The 27,169-nt window shown below is 40.9% G+C and overlaps 1 protein-coding gene across 4 annotated transcripts; it reads left to right on the plus strand.

The window, feature by feature from the left end:
- Nucleotides 1-1,893: 1,893 nt before the first annotated feature.
- lmnb3.S (lamin B3 S homeolog) lies at nucleotides 1,894-24,256 on the plus strand. Of its 4 annotated transcripts, XM_018254471.2 has the most exons (13): nucleotides 1,894-2,637; nucleotides 8,091-8,247; nucleotides 9,202-9,327; nucleotides 10,251-10,421; nucleotides 11,002-11,121; nucleotides 13,114-13,239; nucleotides 13,324-13,544; nucleotides 17,589-17,817; nucleotides 18,343-18,450; nucleotides 19,043-19,162; nucleotides 21,633-21,731; nucleotides 21,836-21,912; nucleotides 24,002-24,256. In XM_018254471.2, the coding sequence occupies exons 1-12, from the start codon at nucleotides 2,285-2,287 to the stop codon at nucleotides 21,872-21,874; spliced, it is 1,869 nt and encodes a 622-aa protein (XP_018109960.1). In that variant the 5' UTR covers nucleotides 1,894-2,284; the 3' UTR covers nucleotides 21,875-21,912; nucleotides 24,002-24,256.
- The last annotated feature ends 2,913 nt before the right edge of the window (nucleotides 24,257-27,169 follow it).

Below are 27,169 nucleotides of genomic sequence, written 5' to 3' on the forward strand. Positions count from 1 at the left end.
TCAACATTTTTAACCATTAGTCACATTAAATTGTAAAAAAGAGTTGGGGAGCAACACAAGCATGAAAAAAGCCCCTATATGGACTGGAAGTCTTTAGGAGGCTCTGTTTGGCAGTAAATCTGGTTTTTATACAATTAAAACTTGCCTCCAAGCCAGGAATTAAAAAATAAGCACCTGTTTTGGAGCCATTGGGAGCAACATCCAAGGTTTTAGTGAGCAACATGTTGCTCATGAGCCACTGGTTGGGGATCACTGCTCTGTAACATCATGAAGGAATGTAACTCAAGGCAACATCTGGAAGAGCAAGAAAACAGAGACAACTGCTTATATGCTGCCAGAAAGGCAAATCAAACCCTGATATGAATGTAAAGGACCTAGGAAAGTCTATCTGACACAGGAGATGTGTTGCACTTTTCCATTGGGCAGTGTTGCTTGCACCAACATCACCTGAATGGAAGAGTTATCAGGAGGAGCCTTACCTGCAATGTTTGAGTTATGCAAAAGAGTATCTAGACAAACCAGGGGCCTTTTGGAAACAAGTGCTGTGGAACAGATAGTTTACAAATTGAACTCTTTAGCCACAATCAGCAAATATTTGTTTGAGGGAAAAAAGGACCAGTGAAAAAACACATTGTCAACTGTTAAATATGGGGGTTAATATGTTATGGTTGTGTGGCAGCTAACAGCACAGGAAGCATGTATATATAGAGGGAAGAATATCTTCTACTAAAGATCAGCTCATTTTGTATGCTATCGTAAAACAGTCAGGCTAAAAAAGGGGATCAGGCTCCTACATCAAGACAGTGATACTAAACATACCTCAAAAGCCACCTTGAGCCACTTGAAGAAAATAAAGCTAAGGGTTTTGGAATGGCCCTAACAGCCCCCTGGACTTACCGTAAACATCATTGAAAATCTGTGGGTAGGTCTCAGACATGCAAATTGGTAAAATCTCAGCATTTTAAAGTAATCTGCAAGGAAATATGCGTGAAAATCCGTAAAACATAAATGAAAGACTCTCAGATGGATACATAATGCATTTACATGCTGTAATCTGTGCCAAGGTGGGGTCTTACCAAATACTGATTTGCTAGGGTGTTCAAACTTTTGCACGTGCCACAATTACTATTTTCTTGGTTCCTGTGTTTTAAAGTTCATAAAATATTCAGACAATATTGAGGCAAAAATCTACTGCCCATCAAAATGTCTAGAGGTCGTCCTGTTTTACCAATATTTATTTCAACTCTACGTGTATTAAAGTCGACCTGTCATCCAGACACAAAAATCTGTATAATAAAAGTCCTTTTCAAATTAAACATGAAATCCAATTTCTATTTTTTATTAAAGCATTCATAGCTGTTGTAAGCTCATTTAAAAATCTCAGCTGTCAATCAAATATTGTCTGCCCCTCCTCTATGCCAGTGGCATAGAGGCGGGGCAGACAATTACTTTCACTTTCCATTCAGCACTTCCTAGATGTCACTGCTCTCCACACATTCCCCCAGTTCTCTTTACCATTTCATTGTGTAGCCAGGGCAAGGAAATGGACATCAGGTCCCCCATTCTGGTGCACAAACAAGATTCTGAGATGATGCAAGGCTTGTCTTAATAACAGTGTCCACAAAATGGCTCCTGTCTGCTTACTATAATTATGAATTCCCAGACTGAAGAAAAACAGATTCAAATAATTTATATAGTGTAATTAAAGTTCATTTTGCTTGAATAATGTGATAAAATAGGATTTGGAATGTTTTTTTTGGGTGACGGGTCCCCTTTAAGGCCCTATGGGCCCCTCTAGTTACACCTCTGGTGACAGGCAACTCTGTCCCATTTTGCTTCATGGAAAAAATTGTGAATGCTTTAGACTGAAACAGTGAAAATTGTTTGTTTTTTTACTGTGCATAGTGAGCTATTTTTGGGCTACTTTTGAAGTGCTTTTTGGCTAGTTTTGGGCTGGTTTTGTAGCTGAATTGGCTGGTTTTGAAAATAGTTGTATTCAATGTGCAATTTACCACTGAACATTACATGGACCCTTGTAGAGCGCAAGGCAAGCGGATATATGATCATACCAGGGCGTAGGATTGCGCTTTCCTACGAGTAAGGCGGCCCGAGGCCGTAGCGCAAAACGGGTTAAGTATCCTTCCACCTGTTGGTGCCTGACAGCTCTGTATAAGGAACGCTCTCCGCCTTCTTCTGTGTAACAGTCCCAGACCAGAGGGGGAAATATAAGGGGGCTACGCCTCTCACGCCGGCTTTTGCCCTTTCTACGGGACTCAGAGACAATATGGCTACGTCCACCCCCAGCCGGGCCCGGGAACATGGCTCCGCCGCCCCTTCTCCTGGTAGCCCGACGCGCATCAGTCGTATGCAAGAGAAAGAGGACTTGCGGCACCTCAATGACCGTCTGGCCGCGTACATAGAGCGTGTGCGGTCTCTTGAGGCGGACAAGTCGCTGCTGAAGATCCAACTAGAGGAGAGAGAGGAGGTTTCTAGCCGGGAAGTGACCAACCTCAAGCAGCTCTATGAAACCGAGTTAGCCGATGCCCGCAAGCTGCTCGACCAAACGGCCAATGAACGGGCCCGGTTGCAGGTTGAACTGGGCAAGGTCCGAGAAGAGCACCGACAACTACAGGCCAGGTACGTGTCTTTCACACACCCCCCTACAACGCTTATGGACTCTTCCCGGCCTAAACTGGGAATTCATAGGTCTTTCCTCCACAAAGAGACCCTGTTTGTTACACCACGTGACCGTACTACAGCAGAATTAGCTAGACTAGTAGTACCGCTGCGATTGCCAAACAAAAATCCCTGCAATTTTAAATGCCATTCATACGTTTGTGTAGTGTGAACCAATCGCTAGATGGGGTTGTACCAATAATCCCCCCCCCTAACTTTCAATGGAATGCGCCATTCCAGCAGCAGCCGCTCTCTGCATCAGTTGTTACAGGGGGGTTGTAGTTTCAAAAGCAGCGCTTGTTCCTCTCCAGTCAGCATCGTACCCTTGTGCTCCATACAATTGTGCCCATTGAATACTTCTACAATGTATTTGAGTGCTGTGTCTTACTGTCGTTTAGTAAAAGATCTAGCAACATTGTGCAGCCTGACCCTGCATGGCTCCTGCTTTGTGACGCCGACAACGATGCTTTAGACTCCTTGCTTTGCGACAACAATGCTTTAGACTCCTTGCTTTGCGACAACAATGCTTTAGACTCCTTGCTTTGCGACAAAGATGCTTTAGACTTCTTGCTTTTGTAACACCTATTTGGGCTGCATAGCACACAAATAGTTAAACTGTCCAGCTAGCAGTAGAAGCATGGGTTACACGCGACTTCACACAACAGGGTCAGGGCCTTCGCCATGTGGAAGTGTCCCCTCTATGGTGTAGTGCAACTACATCCCCCCAGGCTACTGTGCATACAACAAAAGATGGACGCCAGGAGGTTCTTGCAGTAAAACAGAAAACGGTTTATTTAACTATGCACGAGGCAAGTGACCACAGGTTTAGTACTCACACAGGAGCTGAGGCAATAGCACATTTCTCACACAGAGCTGCAGGCATTAGGCATTTCTCACAGAGGAAAGGTCTCCATTAGGCATTTGCAGTATTCACACACATTCCCTCCTGGAAGTTGTCAGGAAAGCAGCTTCTACCCTACAGTCCCTCTTCACTGAGGTCCCTGACTGGAGGCAACACATAAAGCCTCTGGGAAGCTACTCCCTTACTGCAAATCCTTGTTGGAGCTTCAGCTGCTCTTTCTCTCTCACCTCTCTGCCTTTCTCTCCTAGAGAGACTATAACAAGTCTGCCCTAGTGCAACTATTCCTCATTCACGGGGTTACCTGGTCCCCGACTTCTTCTTCCAAAGCACATGGGCCTTTCTGGGCCTATCTGTGCCCAGGCTCCCCTGAGCACACCCAGCTGGATCACCATCCACAGGCCAAAGAGGAAGTGGCCACTCCCTACACACACTATATAGCAGTGTAGCAGGGGAGTGTCATTCTCTCCTGGCAGATCACTCTAAGAAAAAAGGTGGGGGCCTTAAAGCTGCAGGGCAGATTACCCAGTAGGGGTCCCTACATACACCCGGGGGAAAAACCCATTTCGTCCCGACAATGGTTTAAACATCCCCAACATATATCAACTTACAGTACCATCACATCCACTTCTGGTATCCTCTCCTAAGGCATACCTGGTAACAATGGTCACTGTAAAGGAAACACAGCATGCACAATACTGTATCAAACATTTTCAATTGCATAATAAACATTTGCAGTTGGTCAACTTTATTACACATCAGCAAAAATACTTCTCACCCCCCCCAAGGGTCCACACAGGCCAATCCTTGGGTGCAGAAACACTACTCAGCGAGTAGGTGAAGGCAGAAGAGTTGTGGTGGGGATCAATAGTCCTGAATTAGAACCCACTTAGTCCAGCAGTCCTTCCAGCCACAAAAAACAAGCAAGCAGCACTCTAGGCATCTCACTCTGCAGGAGTCCATAGAAGAGCTGTAGCAAACATCAGAAGAATCCATCCTCCAGGTTCTCCTCTTCCAGATCCATGATCCGGGATCACACATGAGCAGGAAATGGCTCCATCCGGGACATCCATCTTCCTCCCATCCAACTGACATCCGCAGGCCTTCGTGAAATTCGGGGCGAACCTCCAAGCCCGAACCCACGGCCAAATACTTCGAAGGAAATCCATACGATTCGAAGAATTCGTACGTTCCGTTTATCCACTTCGAAAAATTTGTACGATCCATTCGTACACTCCGACAAATTCGTACATCCATTCGTACGATTCGAACAAAACAATGCACAGCCTGGTTTTAGGGAATCGAGCCCCACGTTGGGCGCCAAATGTAACACCTATTTGGGCTGCATAGCACACAAATAGTTAAACTGTCCAGCTAGCAGTAGAAGCATGGGTTACACGCGACTTCACACAACAGGGTCAGGGCCTTCGCCATGTGGAAGTGTTCCCTCTATGGTGTAGTGCAACTACATCCCCCCAGGCTACTGTGCATACAACAAAAGATGGGCGCCAGGAGGTTCTTGCAGTAAAACAGAAAAAGGTTTATTTAACTATGCACGAGGCAAGTGACCACAGGTTTAGTACTCACGCAGGAGCTGAGGCAATAGCACATTTCTCACACAGAGCTGCAGGCATTAGGCATTTCTCACAGAGGAAAGGTCTCCATTAGGCATTTGCAGTATTCACACACATTCCCTCCTGGAAGTTGTCAGGAAAGCAGCTTCTACCCTACAGTCCCTCTTCACTGAGGTCCCTGACTGGAGGCAACACATAAAGCCTCTGGGAAGCTACTCCCTTACTGCAAATCCTTGTTGGAGCTTCAGCTGCTCTTTCTCTCTCACCTCTCTGCCTTTCACTCCTAGAGAGACTATAACAAGTCTGCCCTAGTGCAACTATTCCTCATTCACGGGGTTACCTGGTCCCCGACTTCTTCTTCCAAAGAATATGGGCCTTTCTGGGCCTATCTGTGCCCAGGCTCCCCTGAGCACACCCAGCTGGATCACCATCCACAGGCCAAAGAGGAAGTGGCCACTCCCTACACACACTATATAGCAGTGAAGCAGGGGAGTGTCATTCTCTCCTGGCAGATCACTCTAAGAAAAAAGGTGGGGGCCTTAAAGCTGCAGGGCAGATTACCCAGTAGGGGTCCCTACACTTTACGACAACTATGCTTTAGACTCCTTGCTTTTCGACAACGATGCTTTAGACTCCTTGCTTTGTGACAACGATGCTGTAGACTCCTTGCTTTGCGACAAAGATGCTTTAGACGCCTTGCTTTGCGACAATGATGCTTTAGACGCCTTGCTTTGCGACAAAGATGCTTTAGACTCCTTGCTTTGCGACAACAATGCTTTAGACTCCTTACTTTGTGACAACGATGCTTTAGACTCCTTGCTTTGCGACAAAGATGCTTTAGACTCCTTGCTTTGCGACAAAGATGCTTTAGACTCCTTGCTTTGCGACAACAATGCTTTAGACTTCTTGCTTTGCGACAACGATGCTTTAGACTCCTTGCTTTGTGAAAACAATGCTTTAGACTCCTTGCTTTGCGACAAAGATGCTTTAGACTCCTTGCTTTGCGACAGCTATGCTTTAGACTCCTTGCTTTGCGACAACTATTCTTTAGACTCCTTGCTTTGCGACAGTGATGCTTTAGACTCCTTGCTTTGCGACAGTGATGCTTCAGACTCCTTGCTTAGCGACAGTGATGCTTCAGACTCCTTGCTTTGCGACAGTGATGCTTCAGACTACTTGCTTTGCGACAGTGATGCTTCAGACTCCTTGCTTTGCGACAGTGATGCTTCAGACTCCTTGCTTTGCGACAGTGATGCTTCAGACTCCTTGCTTTGCGACAGTGATGCTTCAGACTCCTTGCTTTGCGACAATGATGATTTAGACTCCTTTCATTTAGCTATTTAACAACATAGGGATGGGCATTCGACTTGCTTGACTTTTGTTAAAGCAGTTTTTTGTATCCATTTTTTTAATGAACCATTACTTTCTAGTTGCATAAAGGAATGTCTTTCACTCAGCATGGCTAATAAGATCCTAGGTGTCTGTATTGCAGATTAGGACAATTTATCATGCTGTGTAAAACACTGGAGAAAAACATCCCTGGTGGTGTTGCCCACAGTAACAATCAGCAATTAGATTTCAACACTTCTAAAAACAAAAGCAAAGATCTGATTTGGTTGCTATGGGCAACACGTCTGGACTGAGATTCAAAATCGGCCCTGGCATTTCGGGTACAAAGAGGCCCAAGCAGGCCACGCAGCCCCCCACCAGCCCAATAAATAGTGACTGCCTATGGCAATTTACAGCAGCCCCTCTAAACCCACAGATTTCCCGTCCGGGCCTGATGGGCAACATCACCAGGGATGTTTTCTCCACTGTATTACACAGCAGGATAAATGGGCCTCATTGTGTATTCATCAGAGGCTCTTATGTCCCCCAAAAAGTTGCTCTTTCACCATTCGCTTCTGTACATTTTGACAGTTCAAGTTAATTGTAACTACAGGAGGTTGTCAGTGGGTGGTGCATTGAAAATGGGCAAACTGTGCCGCTGACCTCAGAAATTATTTTTGGTCCTTCTCTTAACTGCTAACAAGTAATTACTTTATGGGGAAATAATAAAGGTTCATTTACTGTATGTTTTATGGCCTGTGTAACATTAACAACCAATTCCTCTTACCTGTCATTCACATGAACAGAAACTGCCTGTTGCACATAAGGAGCATTCCTCCTGACATAGGCCAAAACCATATCTACAATAATTTATGTGAGCGTCCTATTAAATGCATTTCTAGTAATGACTGATGCATGTTAAGATTGATGGCTTTTGGTTACATGCATGCAAGATTCAGGGGACGATTAAAGCAGTGAGGAAGTCTCCAAGTGCCCTGGTGCACCCCCCTATAGCTGCAGATGAATAACTGCCAGTTGAGTACATTTGTGTAAATCTGAATACATTTAGACCCCGTTAACTAACTTCTCAATGGAATTATAATTACACTTGGCTACTTCATTCTTATGGCATCTATATGAAGTTTGATTGTATTATTTTTTGGTCCATCTATAAATGGAATTCAGAGCAAACAATGTCTGCAGGTTTTAAGTTGCTTGAGTGGGAAATTCCAAACTTGTAGGCTTATTTCTCACTGGCTGATTTATGTTTCTCAATTGTTAGCTAATAATAGACTAGCAATTCACACTTCAAATGAAAACACCCCTGGTGATCTAGTCCTAACACTGGGTACCCAAGTACTGGGTCTAGCTATAATTTCTCTGATAACATAGTAAATGGTGATCTGATAAAACAGTATAGGAAATGTGTTGTGGGTATGATAAGAAAAAGAGGCACAGGTGCAGTTGGTATAGCGTTGTTCTCTTCTGGGCTAATGTCATTTCCACCTACTACAATTTACCAATAAATGCTGCTTTTATTTCTTTGTTGGACTTGCAGCTATAGAGTTAATGTTTTGTGTGTAGTAGATGGTACAAAATATTTTATTTTTTACGTTGAATGGAAACTAAGTCTATATTTTTATCTTTTGCAGAAATAATAAAAAAGAAACCAATCTATGTCTGGTCCAGAATCAGCTCAGGGACTTCGAAAGTAAACTGAACACCAAAGAAGCCGAGCTTGCAACTACTTTAAGTGGCAAAAGAGGTTTAGAAGAGCAGCTTCAAGAGCAGAGAGCCCAAATCACTAGTGTAAGTGCCTTAATCCTAGTCACTGGTGAACCACTTCCCTGCAAGTGGTCTGTGGTTTCTCGTGCATAGATTTGCCCTTAATTGAATTCATCTAGTTAAATTTTGTCATACAAGCCATAGTTGCCTTAAGGAGAAATGTAAGCTTTAAGTAAATCCTTCAGAGCACCTGACTGGGGGGAAGCAGAAAGGAAAAAAAAAAAAAAAAATACCTTAAAGGGGAAGGAAACCTAGTCGGCGCAAACCCCCCACCCCCCTCCCGTTTGTTGCCTACCCTCCCTCCTCCCCCCCTGGCCTACCCGTCCCGCTGGGCAAATGCCCCTAACTTGTTACTTACCCTTCTGCGCAGGTCCAGCCCAGGGAGTTCACCGACGACATCTTCTTCCACGCGATCTTCTTCCTGCTGTGAACGGCGTTTTGGCGCATGCGCAGTAGGATCATTTCGCCGGTACGGATCTACTGCACATGCGCCAAAAGTCACGCGCATGCGCAGTAGATCGTACCGGCGAAATGATTCTACTGCGCATGGGCCGTTCAAAGCAGGAAGAAGATCGCGTGGAAGAAGATGTCGTCGGTGAACTCCCTGGACTGGACCTGCGCAGAAGGGTAAATAACAAGTTAGGGGCATTTGCCCAGTGGGACGGGTAGGCCAGGGGGGAGGAGGGAGGGTGGGCAACAAATGGGAGGGGGGTGGGGGGTTTGCGCCGACTAGGTTTCCTTCCCCTTTAAACGGTGTTCATATTTAATAGATCTGATGTAAAATATCCTTTTGTGCATTAAGAACCAATAGTTTCCTTTTTACTGTTATATCTACCAGCCATCTCTTCCATCATTAGGTTTTTAACACAGTGATCAACAGTGAGCCAATGTTAAATAGTTTGTTACATTAAAAAAAATATAGGCAATGACAATTTCAACCATTTTTACAGATTGTGATTTATTTCAATTACCCTTTAGCTTGAATCCTCTTTAAGGGATACAACCAAACAGCTTCACGATGAAATGTTATGGAGGGTCGACTTGGAGAATAAAATGCAGACTATTCGAGAACAACTGGATTTCCAAAAGAATATTCATGAGCAGGTATGTAACAATGATGTGCTCTTGGGTGTCTGGGACAATGCTGATTTTACTGCCTGAACTGTTGAGTTCGAAAATGAAACTGGGTATATAAAAAGGCTGTGCAAAAACAAAAAAATGCTTTCGATAGCCAAAAATCAAATGTATAAAGGGTTGAGTGAAAGGATGACCGATAATAGTCAGAATACGTTTTCAGGTCTGTAACCAATCAGTGAATTGAAAGGGAACCATATGGGACATAACTGCTCAGTTAAATAGTAACATGGTAAGTTAGGTTGAAAAAAGACACACATGTCCAAATTCACTCTTTTAACCTTTAGTTCGTTTGCTTTCAAATCTGATCTGCATGCTAAGGATCAAAAGCAAACTAATTGAACAGTTATGTCCCAAGTGCTTCTCCCTCAAGTTGCAACTCGGAGTTAGACAGCTGCAAAGGAGTGAATTGTGTTCTGGCTATTATGTATAGACATCCAGTCGCTCAATCCTTTCTAGATTACATTTTTTGCAAACTGTATTAGAAACATTTTTTTATTTCACAAAACCTACCTAATTACCAACTAATATTTACACTGAACTGTTCTTTTAAGCAATTTTGAGCATGATGGTACAAAGCCATGATGTATTTGAAAGCCATATAAACACAAGGTGCTGCACAGCAAAGCTTTCACTCGTGACAGTGTCGGATGCATGCTGGTTTCACACTGCCAGGGATCACATCCAAGAAAAAATATTCCTGTCCTGCAGTACACTAAATTAATGAAAAAAACAGTGTTTTATTGTGCTGCAAAATGGCATTTTGTGGCACATAAACACTGCTTTTTAACTAATTCTGTGTACTGCTGGACTGGAATCTATATGTTGTGTCTGAAAGCCATGTTTCAGTTAAAATATCTTGAAGTAAAGATTTCCATCTCTCTTGGCTGCAGGAGGTTAAGGAGATAAAGAAGCGCCATGACTCGAGGATTGTAGAAATAGATTCAGGCCGGCGGATTGAATTCGAAAGCAAACTAGCTGAGGCACTTCAGGAACTAAGGAGTGACCATGAGCAACAAATCTCTGACTATAAGGAACAACTGGAGAAGAATTTCAGTGCAAAGGTAACTAATTGTGATTTTTAAATCCATTTAAGGGTGCTTTTCTTTCTAGTGGGGATGCCCTTTTCTGCATAAAAATAATTTTTTTTACTGTGTTAGGAATGGTATGTTTAATGATGATAAATAAATTAAATCTGACTTTTGTGCAACCATATTAGTTTCATCAAGAAAGACAAGACTGGCACAGAGGTAGGTATGACGGCATACTCCATAAGCAAACACAAATAACTAACCTATAGCCTGAGCAAAGTTTCACTTCATTTTAGAATATTTCAAGTTTATATTTTTTTTGCATTGTAGAATTGCAAAATAGATCAAACTTTTCCATCTTCTAATGGCAGTATAGCTTCTGTGAAATTATTTTGCTGCTGAGGGGATGTGATTGCAGACACACAAAAATGGGCATGATTCATATTAATACTCATGGGAAACTACGGCTTTCTGTTCTTCTTCACTATCCCCATGGGGCCTATTTATCAAAAAAAGGCAACAAATTACACTGCATCACTGTGTAAAAAATAGGTGTACCTATCAAAGCTGTGTTTCTTAAAGATCTAAAGTCTCCTGCTATTTATACCTACAGATACATTTTACTCTGGATACAATTGAGGTTTTAGAACAGCAAGGTGAGACTAAAGAACTAAAGAATTTGAGTGAGTGTGAGATCCAAGAACAGGTAGATGCAATGGAGGAGCAAGACCAGGTACCAAAATAACGGCTTTGTTTTAAGATGCAAAGTGTTTCTAGAATAGTAAGTACCTAGGTTAATAGACTTTTTTTGGTGCAAATGCAAATTCACTTGTAAAAGGGCTATAAACTAGATCTATGTCAATATCTATTATGGCTAACGCCACATAGGGTTGATTCTCGGCCTGGTATAAGACCTACCACACAAAGGCACTCCCCCTAACGGCATGTCTCTCGACTGCTCATGTGATAGAAAACAAAACCCTGCACAAAGGAAAATGGATAGTTAATTTCAAAATACAGATTACTGAATAGCAATGGATTAAACTCATGCCTCTGGGACAACCTTACCTAAGCCCTCATCTGCTGTAATTATTCTCCATTGATCCTTAATGACTTTATTCAAATTATACTTGGTGCTTAAAACCAAATTTGGACGTCCCCTATCGGTGTTAGTCGTGCTTTTCAAGGGCCTGGTCTAAAACCTTGGATGAATATCCCCTGTCTCTATATCATTTACACATCTCCTTTATCTGTTGCCCTGCTAAACATTTATCAGAATTATTTCTGAATACCCAACAGTATTGCGAGATCAGTAATGATGTTTTCACAGACCGCGGATGGCAACTATTATAATGGAGGAGAACAGTTTTATCTGTGGCTTTTTGAAAGAGTGTATATTCTAAATTGTCTTTCCTCCAAAGTTCCACGCCAAAACAATTTAAATGTTCACGTTGTATTCCATAAGTGAATCAACAATCTAACAGATCTCCTTCTCTGTGCCACTCCATATGATGATCATATCATTGATGAAGCGATGGAAGAAGAGCAGTTTCTCACCATATATTATTGGACAAAGCATATATTACTGGACAAAAGGGGTGTTCCTGTTTAAAAAAAAAAAATCCCTCTATTGCATGTCGATACTTAACTGTATCACTGGCTCCCCAGGTAAACGTCTGTAAACACTTGTATCAGTAACAGTGATCTAATTGCTGCCTGTTCACCCGTAGTAATTTCCCAAAGTATATCCCGCTACACAGCTTGTTTGAAAAGCTTAATTGTTGGGTAAACAAGAGAGGGCGTGAAAAGACATTTTAGTCTTAAATTCGTTTACTCAATAGTCAGATCCTGCACATTTTGCATAATTTAAATAATCTATCTCCCAATCAAAACAGTTAAAGTGACAAGCAAGGAGAAAAGACAGACCTTTTTTGAAGCAGACTTTCCTCTGCAGCAGTTAGCTTGTGTTGGGACAGATAAAAAAATCAGGACCTCTATGGTTTACGTCCCCGGCCTCTTTTTTTTTTTTTTTTTTTTTTTTCCCCCCTCCACATGGGGTTCCTTTTGTGCGGCCCCTGCCTGACGGTTGCTTGTCACTCACTTGCGGAAACTTCTTCAAAAAAGGAGCGGAAGCTGTTGGAGTCAAAGCAGTAATAAATAATCTATAAAAATGTTTTTTTGCAAACTAGAATGTTCCTAAAGCTATGGTTATCATTGCAGTTAGCCAAATTAACCCCCATATGTAATAATACACCAAGATTTCCCAGGGGCAGTGACTCATAGCAACCAATAAGTTTGCTTTTCTAAACAGGTGACCAGTAAATGCTGATTTAGTTTACTGTAAGGTAATGCCTTTTATTATATATCACCAATAATATCTCCCTTATAGCAACATGTAGAAGTAGATTTATGCCAAGTATCCTTTGATTGAAGTTTGGACGAGGTCTAGTATCCCAAAGCATCCAAACGGCAAGCAGTACCGACTGGTCTTCTCTTCCAAAGGAAACATCTGATTGGTTGTTATGTGATACTTGTTCAGCTAACATATAATGTTTTCTGGATGCATCATTGAGATGTTTATTATTTTGGCCAGCATACCAAACTGAAATGAGAATATACCAGGGACAGGGTCATGTAAATGATAGGATTCATGTTTTACAATCCATTTGTTGTATTTCAGAGGTTTAGGTGATGAATTTTGGGCTTTTATTTATTTTTTCTTTAGTTGGAGAATGCACAGCTAGCAGCTGCTAAGAACAGTGATTATGCCAGTGCAACCAGGGAAGAGATTATGGCCACAAAACTAAGAGTGGATATGTTAACATCCCAGCTGGGCAAGTATCAGAGACAGGTATGTTTTCATTACCAATATTCGGTTTAGAGATTGTTCTACAAGTAAACCTGCTTTCTAATCCATCTCTGGGTTTCACTGTAGAATTCGGCGCTGGAGGTTAAAGTGCGGGAATTGCAGGACATGCTGGATCGTGCACATGAAGTCCACAGGAGGCAGATGACCGAGAAGGACCGTGAGGTGACAGAAATAAGGCAAACATTACAGGCCCAGCTGGAGGAATATGAACAGTTGCTGGATGTGAAACTGGCCTTGGATATGGAGATAAATGCCTACAGGAAGATGCTAGAAGGCGAAGAGCAGAGGTAAGTAGTCTTATTTAAAATTACTTTTTCGTGAGTTCCCTTACAGTATTCTGATACAAATGCAGTGCATGTCCATGGGCTGCTTGAAGCCAAAAAATACTATGGAGCTTGTCCACTACTTGGGTTAAAGGTACATCACTTATTGCTAAAATGCTCAACTAAGGCTAACCGATACCTATTCAGAATTGATTGCAGAAATGTATAGAAGAAATGTGCTTTGGGCATAATGATGGAATATAAAATCAAGCATATGTAACTGTGCACTGTAATATTTGTCACTGTTTCTGCATTTCAAGGAAGACCTATAGACTGCCATTATTCAGGCAAGTAAATATTTGCAACCAATTAGAAATGTAGAGTAGTGTCTACATTTTTAACTGCAGTCAACCATTCAACAGGGTTTCAGTCACTCGTATCAGGAGCAAGGCCAATAGGGGACATTTTAACCATCAGACGGCAACGGCAGTCAAATAAATATATAATAATCTGAGGATCCTCACTTGCAGGGCTTAATAAAATCTTTGCAACTGAGAATAAGGTAAATGACAATCAATGTCAACCATCAGCATGTCAATATCATGAGACATGCAAGTAAATAGTAAACACATAAAAACACAAACTGCTTAAAGTGCTATAAAGCATCTGTAAAAAATGCAAAGTATAACTAGAGGGTGTCGTTTCTGAAGAAACCACGGGATGTTGGCTATGAAACGCTATAGGTGTCTTGCCCAGTCGCCCCCGGTGCCTAGAGAGTACACAAAGTCGGTAGAATCCGGATTAAAACGGTGAAATTTAAAGCCAATCCAATTTTACCATTGAAATCCATTCAAACAAACTGGCTATTTTTGGCTCCGCCCACTTTTAAAAATTTGCATCCCAGTCACCCCTTCACCAAATGGACCAAGTTTGAGCACTCTTACATTAACAGTGTAAGATTGACAGGAATTTAAATATTCCCATTGAATAGCGTTTGGTAAAATGTGATTGGCTGTCTTAAGCTCCGCCCAGTTTTCTGAATTTTAACCCCAGTTACCTAGTCATGGTCAGTGCCAAGTTTGGGGCCTCCGGTTTTAAAACTGTGAGAACGGCGGTAATACAAAATTTTACATTAAAGTCAAGAGGTGAAAACTGATTGGCTGTTTTTGGCTCCACCCACTTTTCCTAAATTTTGACCGCAGTCACCCAGTGAGTAATTGAGCCAAGTTTGGTACACCTAGCATTTAAACCGTGATAATAGCAGCAGTTTATCATTTTTCTTTAAGGTCAATGGCTGAAATCTGATTGGTTGTTGTTGCCCCGCCCCTTTTTTTCCTAATTATGAACCACAGTCACCCAGTGACTAACATTTCAAAGTTTGTGAATGCTGTGATTTAATGTGTAAAAATGGCAGCATTTTTATTTTTTTCTAGTGAAAATCAATGAATGAAATTCGATTGGTTGTTGGTGGCTCCGCCCACTTTTTCTAAACTTGAAGTGGAAACCCCCAGCGGCCACATTTGTGATATTCAAGGTCCCTGACATCAATACTGTGAGAATGGCAGCCTTCTTAATTGTTCCCATTAAAATCAATCAAAGAAATCTGATTGGCTGTCTTAAGCTCCGCCCAGTTTTCTGAATTTTAACCCCAGTTACCTAGTCATGGTCTGTGCTAAGTTTGGGACCTCTGGTTTTAAAACTGTGAGAACGGCAGTAATCAAAAATTTTACATTGAAGTCAATAGGTGAAAACTGATTGGCCGTTTTTGGCTCCACCCACTTTTCCTAAATTTTGACCGCAGTCACCCAGTGAGTAATTGAGCCAAGTTTGGTACACCTAGCATTTAAACCGTGATAATAGCAGCAGTTTATCATTTTTAATTAAGGTCAATGGCTGAAATCTGATTGGCTGTTGTTGCCCCGCCCCTTTTTTTTCCTAATTGTGAACCACAGTCACTCAGTGACTAACATTCCAAAGTTTGGGAATGCTGTCATTTATTGTGTAAAATGGCAGCATTTTTATTTTTTTCTATTGAAAATCAATTAATGAAATTCGATTGGTTGTTGGTGGCTCCGCCCACTTTTTCTAAACTTGAAGTGGAAACCCCCAGCGACCACATTTGTGATATTCAAGGTCCCTGACATCAATACTGAGAGAATGGCAGCCTTCTTAATTGTTCTCATTAAAATCAATCAAAGAAATCTGATTGGTTGGTTTTGGCTCCACCCACTTTTCTTAATTTTAATCCCAGTCCCCCAGTGACCAACTGTGCCAAGTTTGAGGACCCTGCCATTAACCGTCTAAGAGCGGCAGCAGTTTAACATTTTCCTATTTATTTGAATGGCTGAAATTTGATTGGCTGTTGTAGACTCCGCCCACTTTAGGTAAATTTTAGCCGAGTCACCCAGTGACCCACGGTGCCAAGTTTGGGAGAGCTCTAGCTTTAATACTGTGAGAATTACAGCTGTTTACATTTTCTCATTGAAGTCAATAGGGAAAATCTGATTGGTTGTTTGCGGCTCCGCCCACTTTTTTGGGTCCCCAAAATAGGACAGAATTTTTCAGTTTCACCCCATGACTAAATGAGCCAAGTTTGGTGAGTGTAACTTCAAAGCTGTACAAGTGGCAAAAGTTTCAAGTTTTCCAATGAAAGTCTATGGGGAAAAATGGGGTCGTCGGGGGGTCGCCACAGGGGCACGGAGGGTGGGATCGCTTAACAAAGCACAAGCAACCTATTCGGGTATGAGCCGAACAAGTGTGCAAAGTATCATAATTGTACTCCTAAAACTCTGGGAGGAGTAGCGTTTAGAAAATTGCTCAATTTTCATTGGGCGTTGGTAGCTCCGCCCACTTTGGGGTGCCCCCCCAAAATACTTATTTTTATTCGGGGTGACATCAACAATATGTGGTCCGAGTTTGGGGACTGTATCTTCAAAACTGTACGAGTGGCGGCGATTTGAAATTTTTCCCTGTCAAAGTCAATGGGGAAAAAAGGGGTCGTCGGGGGGTCGCCACAGGGGCGGGGTGGGTGGGATCGCTTATTAAAGCACAAGCAACGTACTTTGCTATAAGAGGAATAAGTGTGGAAAGTTTGGCGCTTGCACCCCTAAAACTGTAGGAGGAGTAGCGTTTAGAAAATGGGGTTCGCCAATAATAATAATAATTTTAAGAAGAAGAAGAAGAAGAAGAAGAAGAACGAGCTGAACTCGAAGAACAGTATGTTGGCTATTTCATAGCCAACATAATAAAATAAGAGAAAACAACTGAAAGTAATTCTATGATGGAATGTAATATCATGTCATAATTCTAAAATATGGCATATGAAAACAATTCATTCAAATTCATTCAATGTTTCAAGCCTTGAGTATCCAGTTGAGTTCAGTCTGTAACCGTAATCTACGCCAATCACCTCCCCTGCCCTGTGGTGGTACAAATTCAATGACCATACCTTTATGGCTGGCCAGTGTGTCCAAGGAAAGGAGAGGCTGCTGATGCCCAGGTTGCTGATCAGTCGTTGGCCATTCTATCTTTGGTAACAGTCTTAACCACATAAATTAATCCAAAAGGACACTTGATCATTTATACAAAAAAGATGTGCATGTCAGTCTATGTTTGATCCAAATAGGTTTGCCAGTATGTGGGTGATCAAGTGTCGAACATGTGAGCATTTTGTCTGCAGACCAACCAAGTTTGGGCATTGATAGGCAAGTCTGTTGTGTGGCAGTATGCTCACAATGTGTGTAAATAGGCTGGTTAGATGCACTGTTTGCACTTTGACAAAGGCTAGATTGTTGGCCGAAATGTTATTTATTTTCATTAACGTTCAAAAGATTTTTCATGAGCCCTGCAAGTGCAGATCCTTTGATTATAATCGTGTATATGGACCTTTTAACCAGACTGCACCCAGGCTTGTGTGTTCACATAAAGATGAGTGCTGGTTTATACTGCCTGTTTATGTATATATTAATCTCCCATCTCTCCAAGTCTTCTATTACTCTTTTTAGGCCTACTGGATTTTTTTCTTTTTTTTTGGTAGTACTCCCTAACCCATGTACTTTCACCATGTAGGCTAAAGCTGTCCCCAAGCCCTTCTCAAAGAAGTACGGTTTCCAGAGCTTCTACAGGTCAAACAAGCCGCCTTTTACGTGGGAAAAAGAGAAAGTTAGAAGAAACTGACAGATCTGTGACAAAAAGGGCTTATAAGGTAGTTCAGCAAGCCTCTTCCACAGGGCCGGTGTCTGTAGAAGATATTGACCCAGAAGGGAATTATGTCAGGCTGCTGAACAACACAGAAGAGGTAATGCACTTAAACATACATTTCTTTCTTGACCCTGGCTTTTATTTGTGGTTATCTCCTGAGGTAGTAATTTGTGATTTGATTCTAAGTCCACTGAGCCAGTTGGATTACTAGTGTAACATCTTCAAGGGAAAAAAACAGCAATTCCCGTTGGTTTGACCATAACTATATTCTTTCCTAAATGTCTTTGTGGGAAGCAAATGGGAAGCCAGGTACCTTTTCACAGGTAAATGACTATTTCATGAGCATTGATGCGGATTTGGCTGAATCCTTCTGACCGTCCGAACGAAATCCTAATTTGCATATGCAAATTAGCTGGCGGGGAGGGAAACCACATGACTGTCACAAAACAAGGAACTAAAAAATGTTTTCCCCTTCCCACCCCTAATTTGCATATTAGGATTCGGTTCGGTATTCGGCCGACTATTTTCTGAAGGATTCGGGGGTTCGGCCTAATCCAAAATAGTGTACATTATTAAACTTTATTATATAAACTTTATATATTATTTTTTATGTTCTCTGCAGGATTTTTCCCTTCATGGATGGGTAGTTAAGAGAAAGCATATGAGCCTTCCAGATATTTCATTTAAACTTCCATGTCGCTTCATTTTGAAATCCAGCCAACATGTCACTGTAAGTGTCTTGAACAAGCTCTTGAACAAGCTACATAGTCTTTCTTAATTTCTGTATTCCAGCCAAGGTCCAGACTAAACTGTGCAATTATGGTAATTCTAGAGGAGACTTGCCAACAAACAGGCACACATCTAAATACATAATATGCTTGCTTGTAATAAGAGGGGTTGGAAGGCCAGATAGAGATTGTGGATAGTCGGCTTGCAACACTTTGTTGGGTGTTTATGTAAAACTTTTTGCATCAAATCAAAACATGAGATAAAAACACCCAAACCTGACCCCTGCTATATCCTGTTGAGCTGCAGTTTCATGAACGCATCAACCCTAATGTTTAAAGTCTGCCCTGTGTGCCATAGGCCCTAGAATTTGACCCAAGACAGTATTTCTTGTGCTCAGCTAAAGAGGAGGTACACCTCATCCCTGTCATACAGCAAGGGAGAGATAAGCACATTCATACTGAGGTCTCCTAAACAGAGATATAGGCCTATTCTTATTGGGGTTTATTGAAATTAAAAAACACAAGCTACCTGTTTAACATTTTGCTTTACAAAGAAACATTTTTGACGCTGAATTATTTTGCTTTTTTTGATAGATTTGGGCTACAGGGGCTGGTGCGGTACACACTCCTCCCACCGATTTGGTCTGGAAATCTCAGAAGACATGGGGAACAGGCGATAATATTAAAATTACTCTCCATGACTCCAGTGGTGAAGTAAGAAAATAAATCTGAATGTGGTGGCTGAAGACATTTCCTTGCTTTTTAGTAGCAGGCACAAGTTTAGGCGGACTCTGACTTCCTAAAATGTGCCTCCTGCCTAATGAGGGCAGAACTGTTCTTGTCTATGAGAATTTTTGAGGTTGACTTTAAATGGCAGTTCATCTTAAAACTTTTGGTACTCTCTATTGCAGATGATATTATTCCTACAGAATTTGTATTTGGTCTTTTTATTTTCTTTGTGCTTCTGCCCTTATTTAACTTATTAACATGTTTTAACCAGATAATCAGTTACATTTAAGTAGATGCTTTTTAGAACAAACAAAATTTTAATAAACTAAAACAGACAGCATGAGTTAAAGGAACAGGAACACCAAAAATGAAAGCGTTTTAAAGGAGAAGGAAAGCTACAGATGCATTTTATTGCCAATCGATTAGCTGCAATAGTGCAAGTTAGAATGCTATATTTATTCTGTAGAATGTTTTACCATACCTGAGTAAAAAGCTCTAGAATCTCTGTTTGTATAGGATAGCAGTTGCAGTATTAGCTTGGCGTGACATCACTTCCTGCCTGAGTCTCTCCCTGCTGATTTATAGCTCTGGACTTAGATTACAGCAGAGAAGGGAGGAGGGGAGAGGAGCAAATTAAGCATGCTCACACCCGGGGCAAGGAGGTTTAAGCTGAAGGCAGGAAGTCTGATACAGAAGCCCATGAGTACACAATAGAAGGATAGAAATGTGGTGTTTCTTTTGACAGGAGACTCAGAGCAGCATTGCTTTGAGGGTTTACTGGTATGTTAAGGTGGACCTTTCTGATAAGGCTTACTTAGTTTTAACCTTTTCTTCTCCCAGGAATGACAGTAGCTAACTAGTGTGTTTGCTTCAGAAACTCTACTATAGTTTATATAAACAAGCTGCTGTGTAGTGATGAGGGCAGCCATTAAAGAACAAGATACATGTTAGATAAATTGTATTCTAAAGTGTTTATCTGCTGTGTATCCTGTGTCTTTTCTCCTTTTTCAGCTGTAAATGGCTGTCTCCATGGCTACACAGCAGCTTGTTTATATAAAACTATAGTAGAGTTTCTGAAGCATACGCACCCAGTTGTACCAGTGCAGCACAACAATACATTATCGTTTCATTACTTTTTATTACTTTAAAACACTTTAATTTTTTGGTGTTACAGTTCCTTGTTGCTCCTCACCATTTGTTTTCTTTAAACCCTGCCTTGTGGCAATATAAATATGTATGAGCATCCTACTACTCAAAGGAACAGTAACATCAAAAATTTTGAGTTTTTTTTAAAGTAATGAAACTATAATGTCGTGCTGCACTGGTACAACTGGGTGTGTTTGCTTCAGAAATGCTACTATAGTTTATATAAATAAGCTGCTGTGTAGCAATGGGGGCAGCCATTCAAAGGAGAAAAGGCTCAGGTTACTCAGCAGATAAGCTTTGTAGAACATAATAGTGTTATCTATTAGCCCAGGGATCCCCAACATTTTGAACTTGTGAATAACATTCAGAAGTAAAAGGAGATGGAGAGAAACGCTAGCATGAAAAATGTTCTTGGGGTGCCAAATCAGTGCTGGGATTGGCCATTTGGTAGCCCCTATGTGGATTGTCAATCTACATTGAGGCTCTGTTTGGCAGTACACCTGGATTTTAGGAAACCAAAACTTGCCTCCAAGCCTGGAATTCAAAAATAAGCACCTGCTTTGAGTGCCACTGGGAGCAACAGCTAAGGGGTAGTAGAGCAACATGTTGCTCACTAGCTACTGGTTGGGGATCACTATGTTAGCCACTATTTAATCTGTGCCATATAGCTTTTTTTTCAGTTTCAGCCATTGCTACACAGCAGCTTTTTTATATGAACTATAGTAGTGTTTCTGAATCAAACCGATCAGTTTTACCAGTGCAGGGCAACACTTCATGATATTTTCATTACTTTAAAACACTTTGAATTTTTTGCTGTTACTGTTCCTTTAAGCTTTTGATGCAAGGTCAGTAACACGGATAAACATCTTCTTCATCAGAAGCCAATTAACCCACCTCTCTGAGAACATACCTGTGATAGTGGCTGGATGAAATATCAAACTCTGGACTCCTGTGGTGCGAGGCAGAGGTGCTATCCTGAGCCACCAAGCTGTAAAATGTCTTGAAATACCATTATCTGTATCAAAGTTACTTTTAGGGTGAACATCCACCTATACCTGACATATACAGTGATTATACATAGCTTTTCATTTTATAGTGAAAAAAAGGAACAAAAAAAAAAAAAGCTATATCTGTTTTATGCTTCTAACTAAATGGCAGAGCAATCCCTTCATTCATATGAAGTCTTTTATTGCCCTGAGTTTATAGCCTCTTCTCAGACTGCTTATATGAAACTTTGACTGTGCAAGAGAATACCTGTGTATAAATAACAGCACAACGTTATAATCCAATTTAAATGGATTATTTTTAGGAATGCGCTGAGCGAACCCTTTATAGAGTCATTGGAGAAGAGGGTGAAACAGATGAAGATGCAGAAGAAGAGGAATTCGAACGTCAGTTCCGTTCCCAGGTATGACTTGTTCAGCACTAGGTGTTAAAGTTACAGTTACTCAGAATTCCTTCTTAATTTATCTTTTATCTTATTACTTTTGCAATTTTTCTTTGGGAACTCAGACAAAAAGAAGAAAAAAGAAATGTTGTTCTGTTTCATAATGGCTTACTAGCATCAAACTTGTAGTAAGCTACTGCAGGTGAGACCACCATTGTGCCTTGTGATGTGCCTGCCACCTTACTAGAGTGTATATTTGCATGGGACTAACCTTTTAATTGCTCTATTTTGAACCTTTTAATTAATTTAGTATTTGCATGTCATTGCTTGAAACTTCAGAAAGTGATTCAGTCCTGCTGGGATCTAAGATTCTACAAGCCTGCTCTAATTAAAGTGTTTACAAATTTTTCCAGTGTGAAAAATTGGCTCTTTGGTGTGCTTTTACACACGGGCGGTTTTTGCTGCTTTCCCCTACGTTCCGCTTTCTTCCGTCCAACGCACTCAATTATTGTCAAGGGGGCTGTACTAAAACAGTGTGTGAGTACAGCCCCCTTGACAATAATTTAGTGCGTCTAATCCTACGCTCCCCTGCGACTGAATGGAAGAAAGCGAAAAGAAGGGGAGTGCAGCAAAAAACGCCAGTGTGTAAGAGCCCTTAATATGCCAGACAGATATTTTGCATCCAAGTCTTCCCTTGCCGATTTTCATTAGATAGTGTCCATTTTAATTTATTTGATTTCATTTGGATTTTATAATAATCTCTCAGCATAATCATTCATGTGTCGCACACTCTGGCAGACCAAAATGCACAATTTAGCCAACCACATTGAGCCATTTCAGGGTGCTTTAAGGGAGCAACAGCTCTAGAATCTTGGATTGTTCATTCTAAGTTTATCTTTGCATCTCCTCTAACGGACTCCTTGTTCCATGTAGATAGTACATAGATTTCCTGTGTGTCCTTTTTGTTTTTTGTGCATGAGTACATACATATGCATGGATGGAAATTTGTAATGGGCAGTGACTAACACAAATATCCAACTGCCAAGCGAACATTGAAACATTGCTGAATCCTGTTTATCTTGCCCAGTGTATGCAATGGTTTGTATATCGGGCATTGTCCAAAAATAAGCTTTTAAAGTCTAGTATTTTAATTTTCCTTTTTTTTTTTTATAATTTCCCATTTTGTAAAACCCCATTTTGTGGGACACTAAAATAAAAAGAGAACGAGATGACTTTCAAATCACTTGAACCTTGCATTTTATTGCAATGATCCAAAGACAACATATTTATGGGGTTATGTAATTAAAAGCACTAAGTTTGCCCAGGGGCAGTAACCTATAGCAACCAATCAGCAGGTAGAATTTCCTGGTCACATGTTTAAAAGCAAACATATTATTGGTTGCTACTGGTTACTGCTGCTGGGCAAACTTAGTGCCTTGTATTATATGTGGGGGTAAATGTTTTAATTCAGAAATGTTATATTCTGGGGGAAAAAAATATAGTATATACTTATTTTGAATTTGATATGTAGCCTTACATATCTTCTCTAGTATTTTGTTGCCTCTGTCCCAAACACCACCCAGTGGAACATTTAACCAAGAGTGGGTCCCAGAGAGGCGGGGTCTCAGAAATAAAGATAGGAAGGCAAACATTTCAGTGATTTAACCCTAATGCAGTGATTTAACCATAATGTTTATCGGCATAAAACTGCAAAGATTTTCACCTACACTGCACATTTTCAGTGTTCAGTGATCGCTAAAATCGCCTGCGGGATGGCATTCGTAACGCTTAGTTTTCTGAAGTAAAACAAAGCGATCCGAGCACCACCCCCCCGCCGATTTCCATTCTAGCTGGCGGGAAGGCAGGGGAGGCAGTTCGGGGTGATTGACGCGTGTGTCTCTGTCTAAATATCAGCTGCCTTCTGCTATATTGTTTCAGGAGTAAGAATCCACGGTGCAAAAATATAAACAAATAGACATGATGCTACTTTTATTAGCAATGCAACATACAAATAACTTAATTAAAGATGCTTCAGGGGCTTTCATGTATATTGGTAAGTTGAATAGAATGACAATTCCTTTTCATTATGCAAACATCTGTTTTTGCATGGAGTTCCCCTTTAATAAAACATGTCCTTTGCTCAAAATCTGGTTTGCAGTTGCAAGGGTTTTATCTGATTGAACTAACTGCTTAACTAGATAACCAATACATGCCATCTAGTCTTTTCCTAGAAGTCAGGCCAAATAGGGCTTGTTGGTTTTAACTGATACACTTGTCCTTTGTTTCCATAGTCTCACCAATCAGTGGATCCCAGTTGTTCCATCATGTAATTAAAGGAAAATCTGGAGGTTTCCTCTTCTACTGGAAAATTTGGATTGGGTTCGATCTTTTTGCTGTTTACCGCAGAGCATTTTGTTGGGCCTTTATTCCCCTTGGAGCCTGAAGACTTACGAACTGAAAACGGAAATGACGTGCATTTCATTTCAAGACTGTTGGAACCCATATAGTGTGCCCATACTTCAATTAAATGGTTTTCCTCTGTAAAAGGTACTGGCTTGGTACTTCCCATGTGAAAGGTACAAAGAATATTTGTTTCTGAAAAGCAATTTAAACCATTATAGAAAAAAAAATGCTTCCTCCCTGCATCATTCTCCAGATACTGAACTACAACTTTCAACACCTCCGACATGGATTTGATGTTGGAAGTTGTAGATCAAGCTGCTGGTTGCCCAAGGCCGCACTTAGTTGTCTTTGGCCTTCTCCTTTTTGCAAATGCTCTGACTGGGGTTTTCACCGCTTAAAAATGTGATGCATATTTACTATGTGTAGTCTGCTACTGTAACTAGCCATGCAGCTTGTGGGTTTAATGTGTTTGGTGGTCAGATGCATAAGGTGGCAAAACCGCTCCAATGTTGAATAATGTTCATTTTGCACGAGGAAAGCAAGCTTTTGCTGCCATCAAGTGTAAAAATAAAAACTGCAGAAATAGGTTGTGCAAAATAAAAAATGTTTCTAATATAGTCAGTTAGGTAAAAATTTAACGTATAAAGGCTGGAGTGACTGGATGTCTAACATAACAAAACACTACGTCCTGTTTTTCAACTCTGTAACTCTGAGATATGGTGGCCATTTCGATATAACCAAACGAGCAGATCTCTCCCCAATATACCCACATTGAGGTGGGCAATATCGGGCTGATCCAATCGTGGGCCCTAGGGCCCAATGATCAGATCATAATGCATCCAATATGGGTGGTCGGATTGCGGGGCCGCATCAACGCACTGATGCAGCCACAATCCAACAGGATTTTTTTTTTACCCTGCCCGATCGACATCTGCCCGACTTTTGGCCAGATATCAATCAGGGAAGCCAGTCAGATGGGCCGACTCAGTCTGTCTGCAGCTTTTATCGGCCGTGTATGGGGCGACTTTAAGGGGAGTCACATGGGACATAACTGTTCAGTGAGTTTGCAATTGATCCTCGGCATTCAGCTCAGATAAAAAAGCAACAGTTATGACCCATGTGGTCCCCCCTCAAGGCACTGATTGGTTACTGGCTGGTAACCAATCAGTGGAAACCAAGAGAGCTGCAAAGCAGAAAGTAGTGTTCTGGCTATTATGTCACACATCCAGTCACTCCAGTGTTTATACATTACATTTGTGCCTAACTTACTATATTGAAAACATTTTTTTATTTTGCACAGCCTATATCTATTTACAAAATTTTTAATTTTATACTGAACAATTCCTTTAATGCAACAGGTTAAACGAAAGGAAACTGGACCACTAACTTGCTATAAGTTTACCTCAAGATCTCTATACTGTATATCTGTAGTTTTTACAAAGTTCTTTCCTAGAAGAAAAGCTCTAGTTTATCTATAGCATGCACTGACCTCTGACGACCCTGCTCAGGACGGACTGCGAGGGTGATCCAGTGCAGAACATTATTATGAGGGCAACGAGTTTCTGCAGTGCCAAGCAGCTAACTCAGCTCTGCCTTAAATCAAAACTGGACCTGATCATGTCCTGTGCCAATTCTGCCATCAGACCAGGGTTTTGTTTTGGTGCAACTGTGATCCACCTGTGCCCCCCTCATTGTATAGTATTCGATTCCATTCCTGTACCCCTTTTGGTTAATGAAAACCCATAGGTGTGCAGAACTAATTCACTCATTGTATTTTTAGAGACATTTTCTGTTACTGAATATTTAAAACAAGGAAAGAAAAATATACATTTATTTTATAAACTGTATAAACTTATTAAAAAAATACGCGCAATTTAAAGAAGCAGTAATGCCAAAAAATTTGTGTTTTAAGGTAATTCAAATATAGTGTACTGTTGTCCTGCACTGGTAAACTGGTGTTTGCTTCAGAAAAACTACTATAGTTTATATGAAATAAAAGTTGCTGTGTAGCCATGGGGGCAGCCATTCAAGCACAGGATAATCCCTAGATAACCGATACGTTCTGAAGAATCCCATTGTATACTACAGAGCTTATCTGTTATCTGCTGTGTATCCTGTGCCTTTTCTACTTTTTCAGCTTTGAATGGCTACCCCCATGTCTGCACAGCAACTTCTTTATATAAACTATAGTAATGTTTTTGAAGCAAACTCACCAGTTTTTCCAGTGCAGCACTACATTATATTTGCATTACTTTAAAACACAATGTTTTCGTGTTCATTTAAAGCATTTTGTAAACTAGAGAGTGTGTTCCCACAGATTGTTGTGTGTGAGCTCACTGGCAGCTATTGTTTGCCTTTGTATTAATATAGCAAGTGTTTGTTATAGTTTCATGGTTTTATGTGCACTTGATAATTATTGCCTACACAATGTGGCAATGCTAATGCTCAGAGCCATGATCTGCACATCAGTACAGAACAATTTAATTGAAACCCAAGAGCTACGGGTTGCTTATTCCTAGGCTAATGTGGAATTCATCCATTTTATAAAGTAAAAGGGTTTGAATGAAGGAAAATAAAAACTTTTTTTAAAAAATTTTTTAAGCCTGTGTTTGAAGTGGGGAGGGGGGTTATTATAATATGTAATTTTTTTTTTCTACATAACGAAAAAAAAAACCACCAAGACACATTTAACTTTAAATTTGCAAAGTCTTTATTAAGAAATAACTTATTCTTCTTATTCTTCTCCTCTTCAGAAACCGCGACAGGGCGATGATCTGTCGTGCGACGCACAATTTCTCCTCCCTGCCTTCTATAGGAGATAGCCAGGGAGGAGAAATCAAGCGCCGCAAGATGGAACGTCGCCGTTTCTGAAGAGGAGCGCAAGCTGAGAATTAGTAAGTTATTTCTTAATAAAGACTTTGCGAATTTAATGTTAAAGGAAAACTATACCCCCAAAATGAATACTTATGCAACAGATAGTTAATATCAAATTGAATGACATATTAAAGAATCTTACCAAACTGGAATATATATTTACATAAATATTGCCCTTTTAC

Source organism: Xenopus laevis, chromosome 3S, assembly GCF_017654675.1.
Source record: "Xenopus laevis strain J_2021 chromosome 3S, Xenopus_laevis_v10.1, whole genome shotgun sequence".
In the NCBI taxonomy this organism is placed as follows: domain Eukaryota; kingdom Metazoa; phylum Chordata; class Amphibia; order Anura; family Pipidae; genus Xenopus; species Xenopus laevis.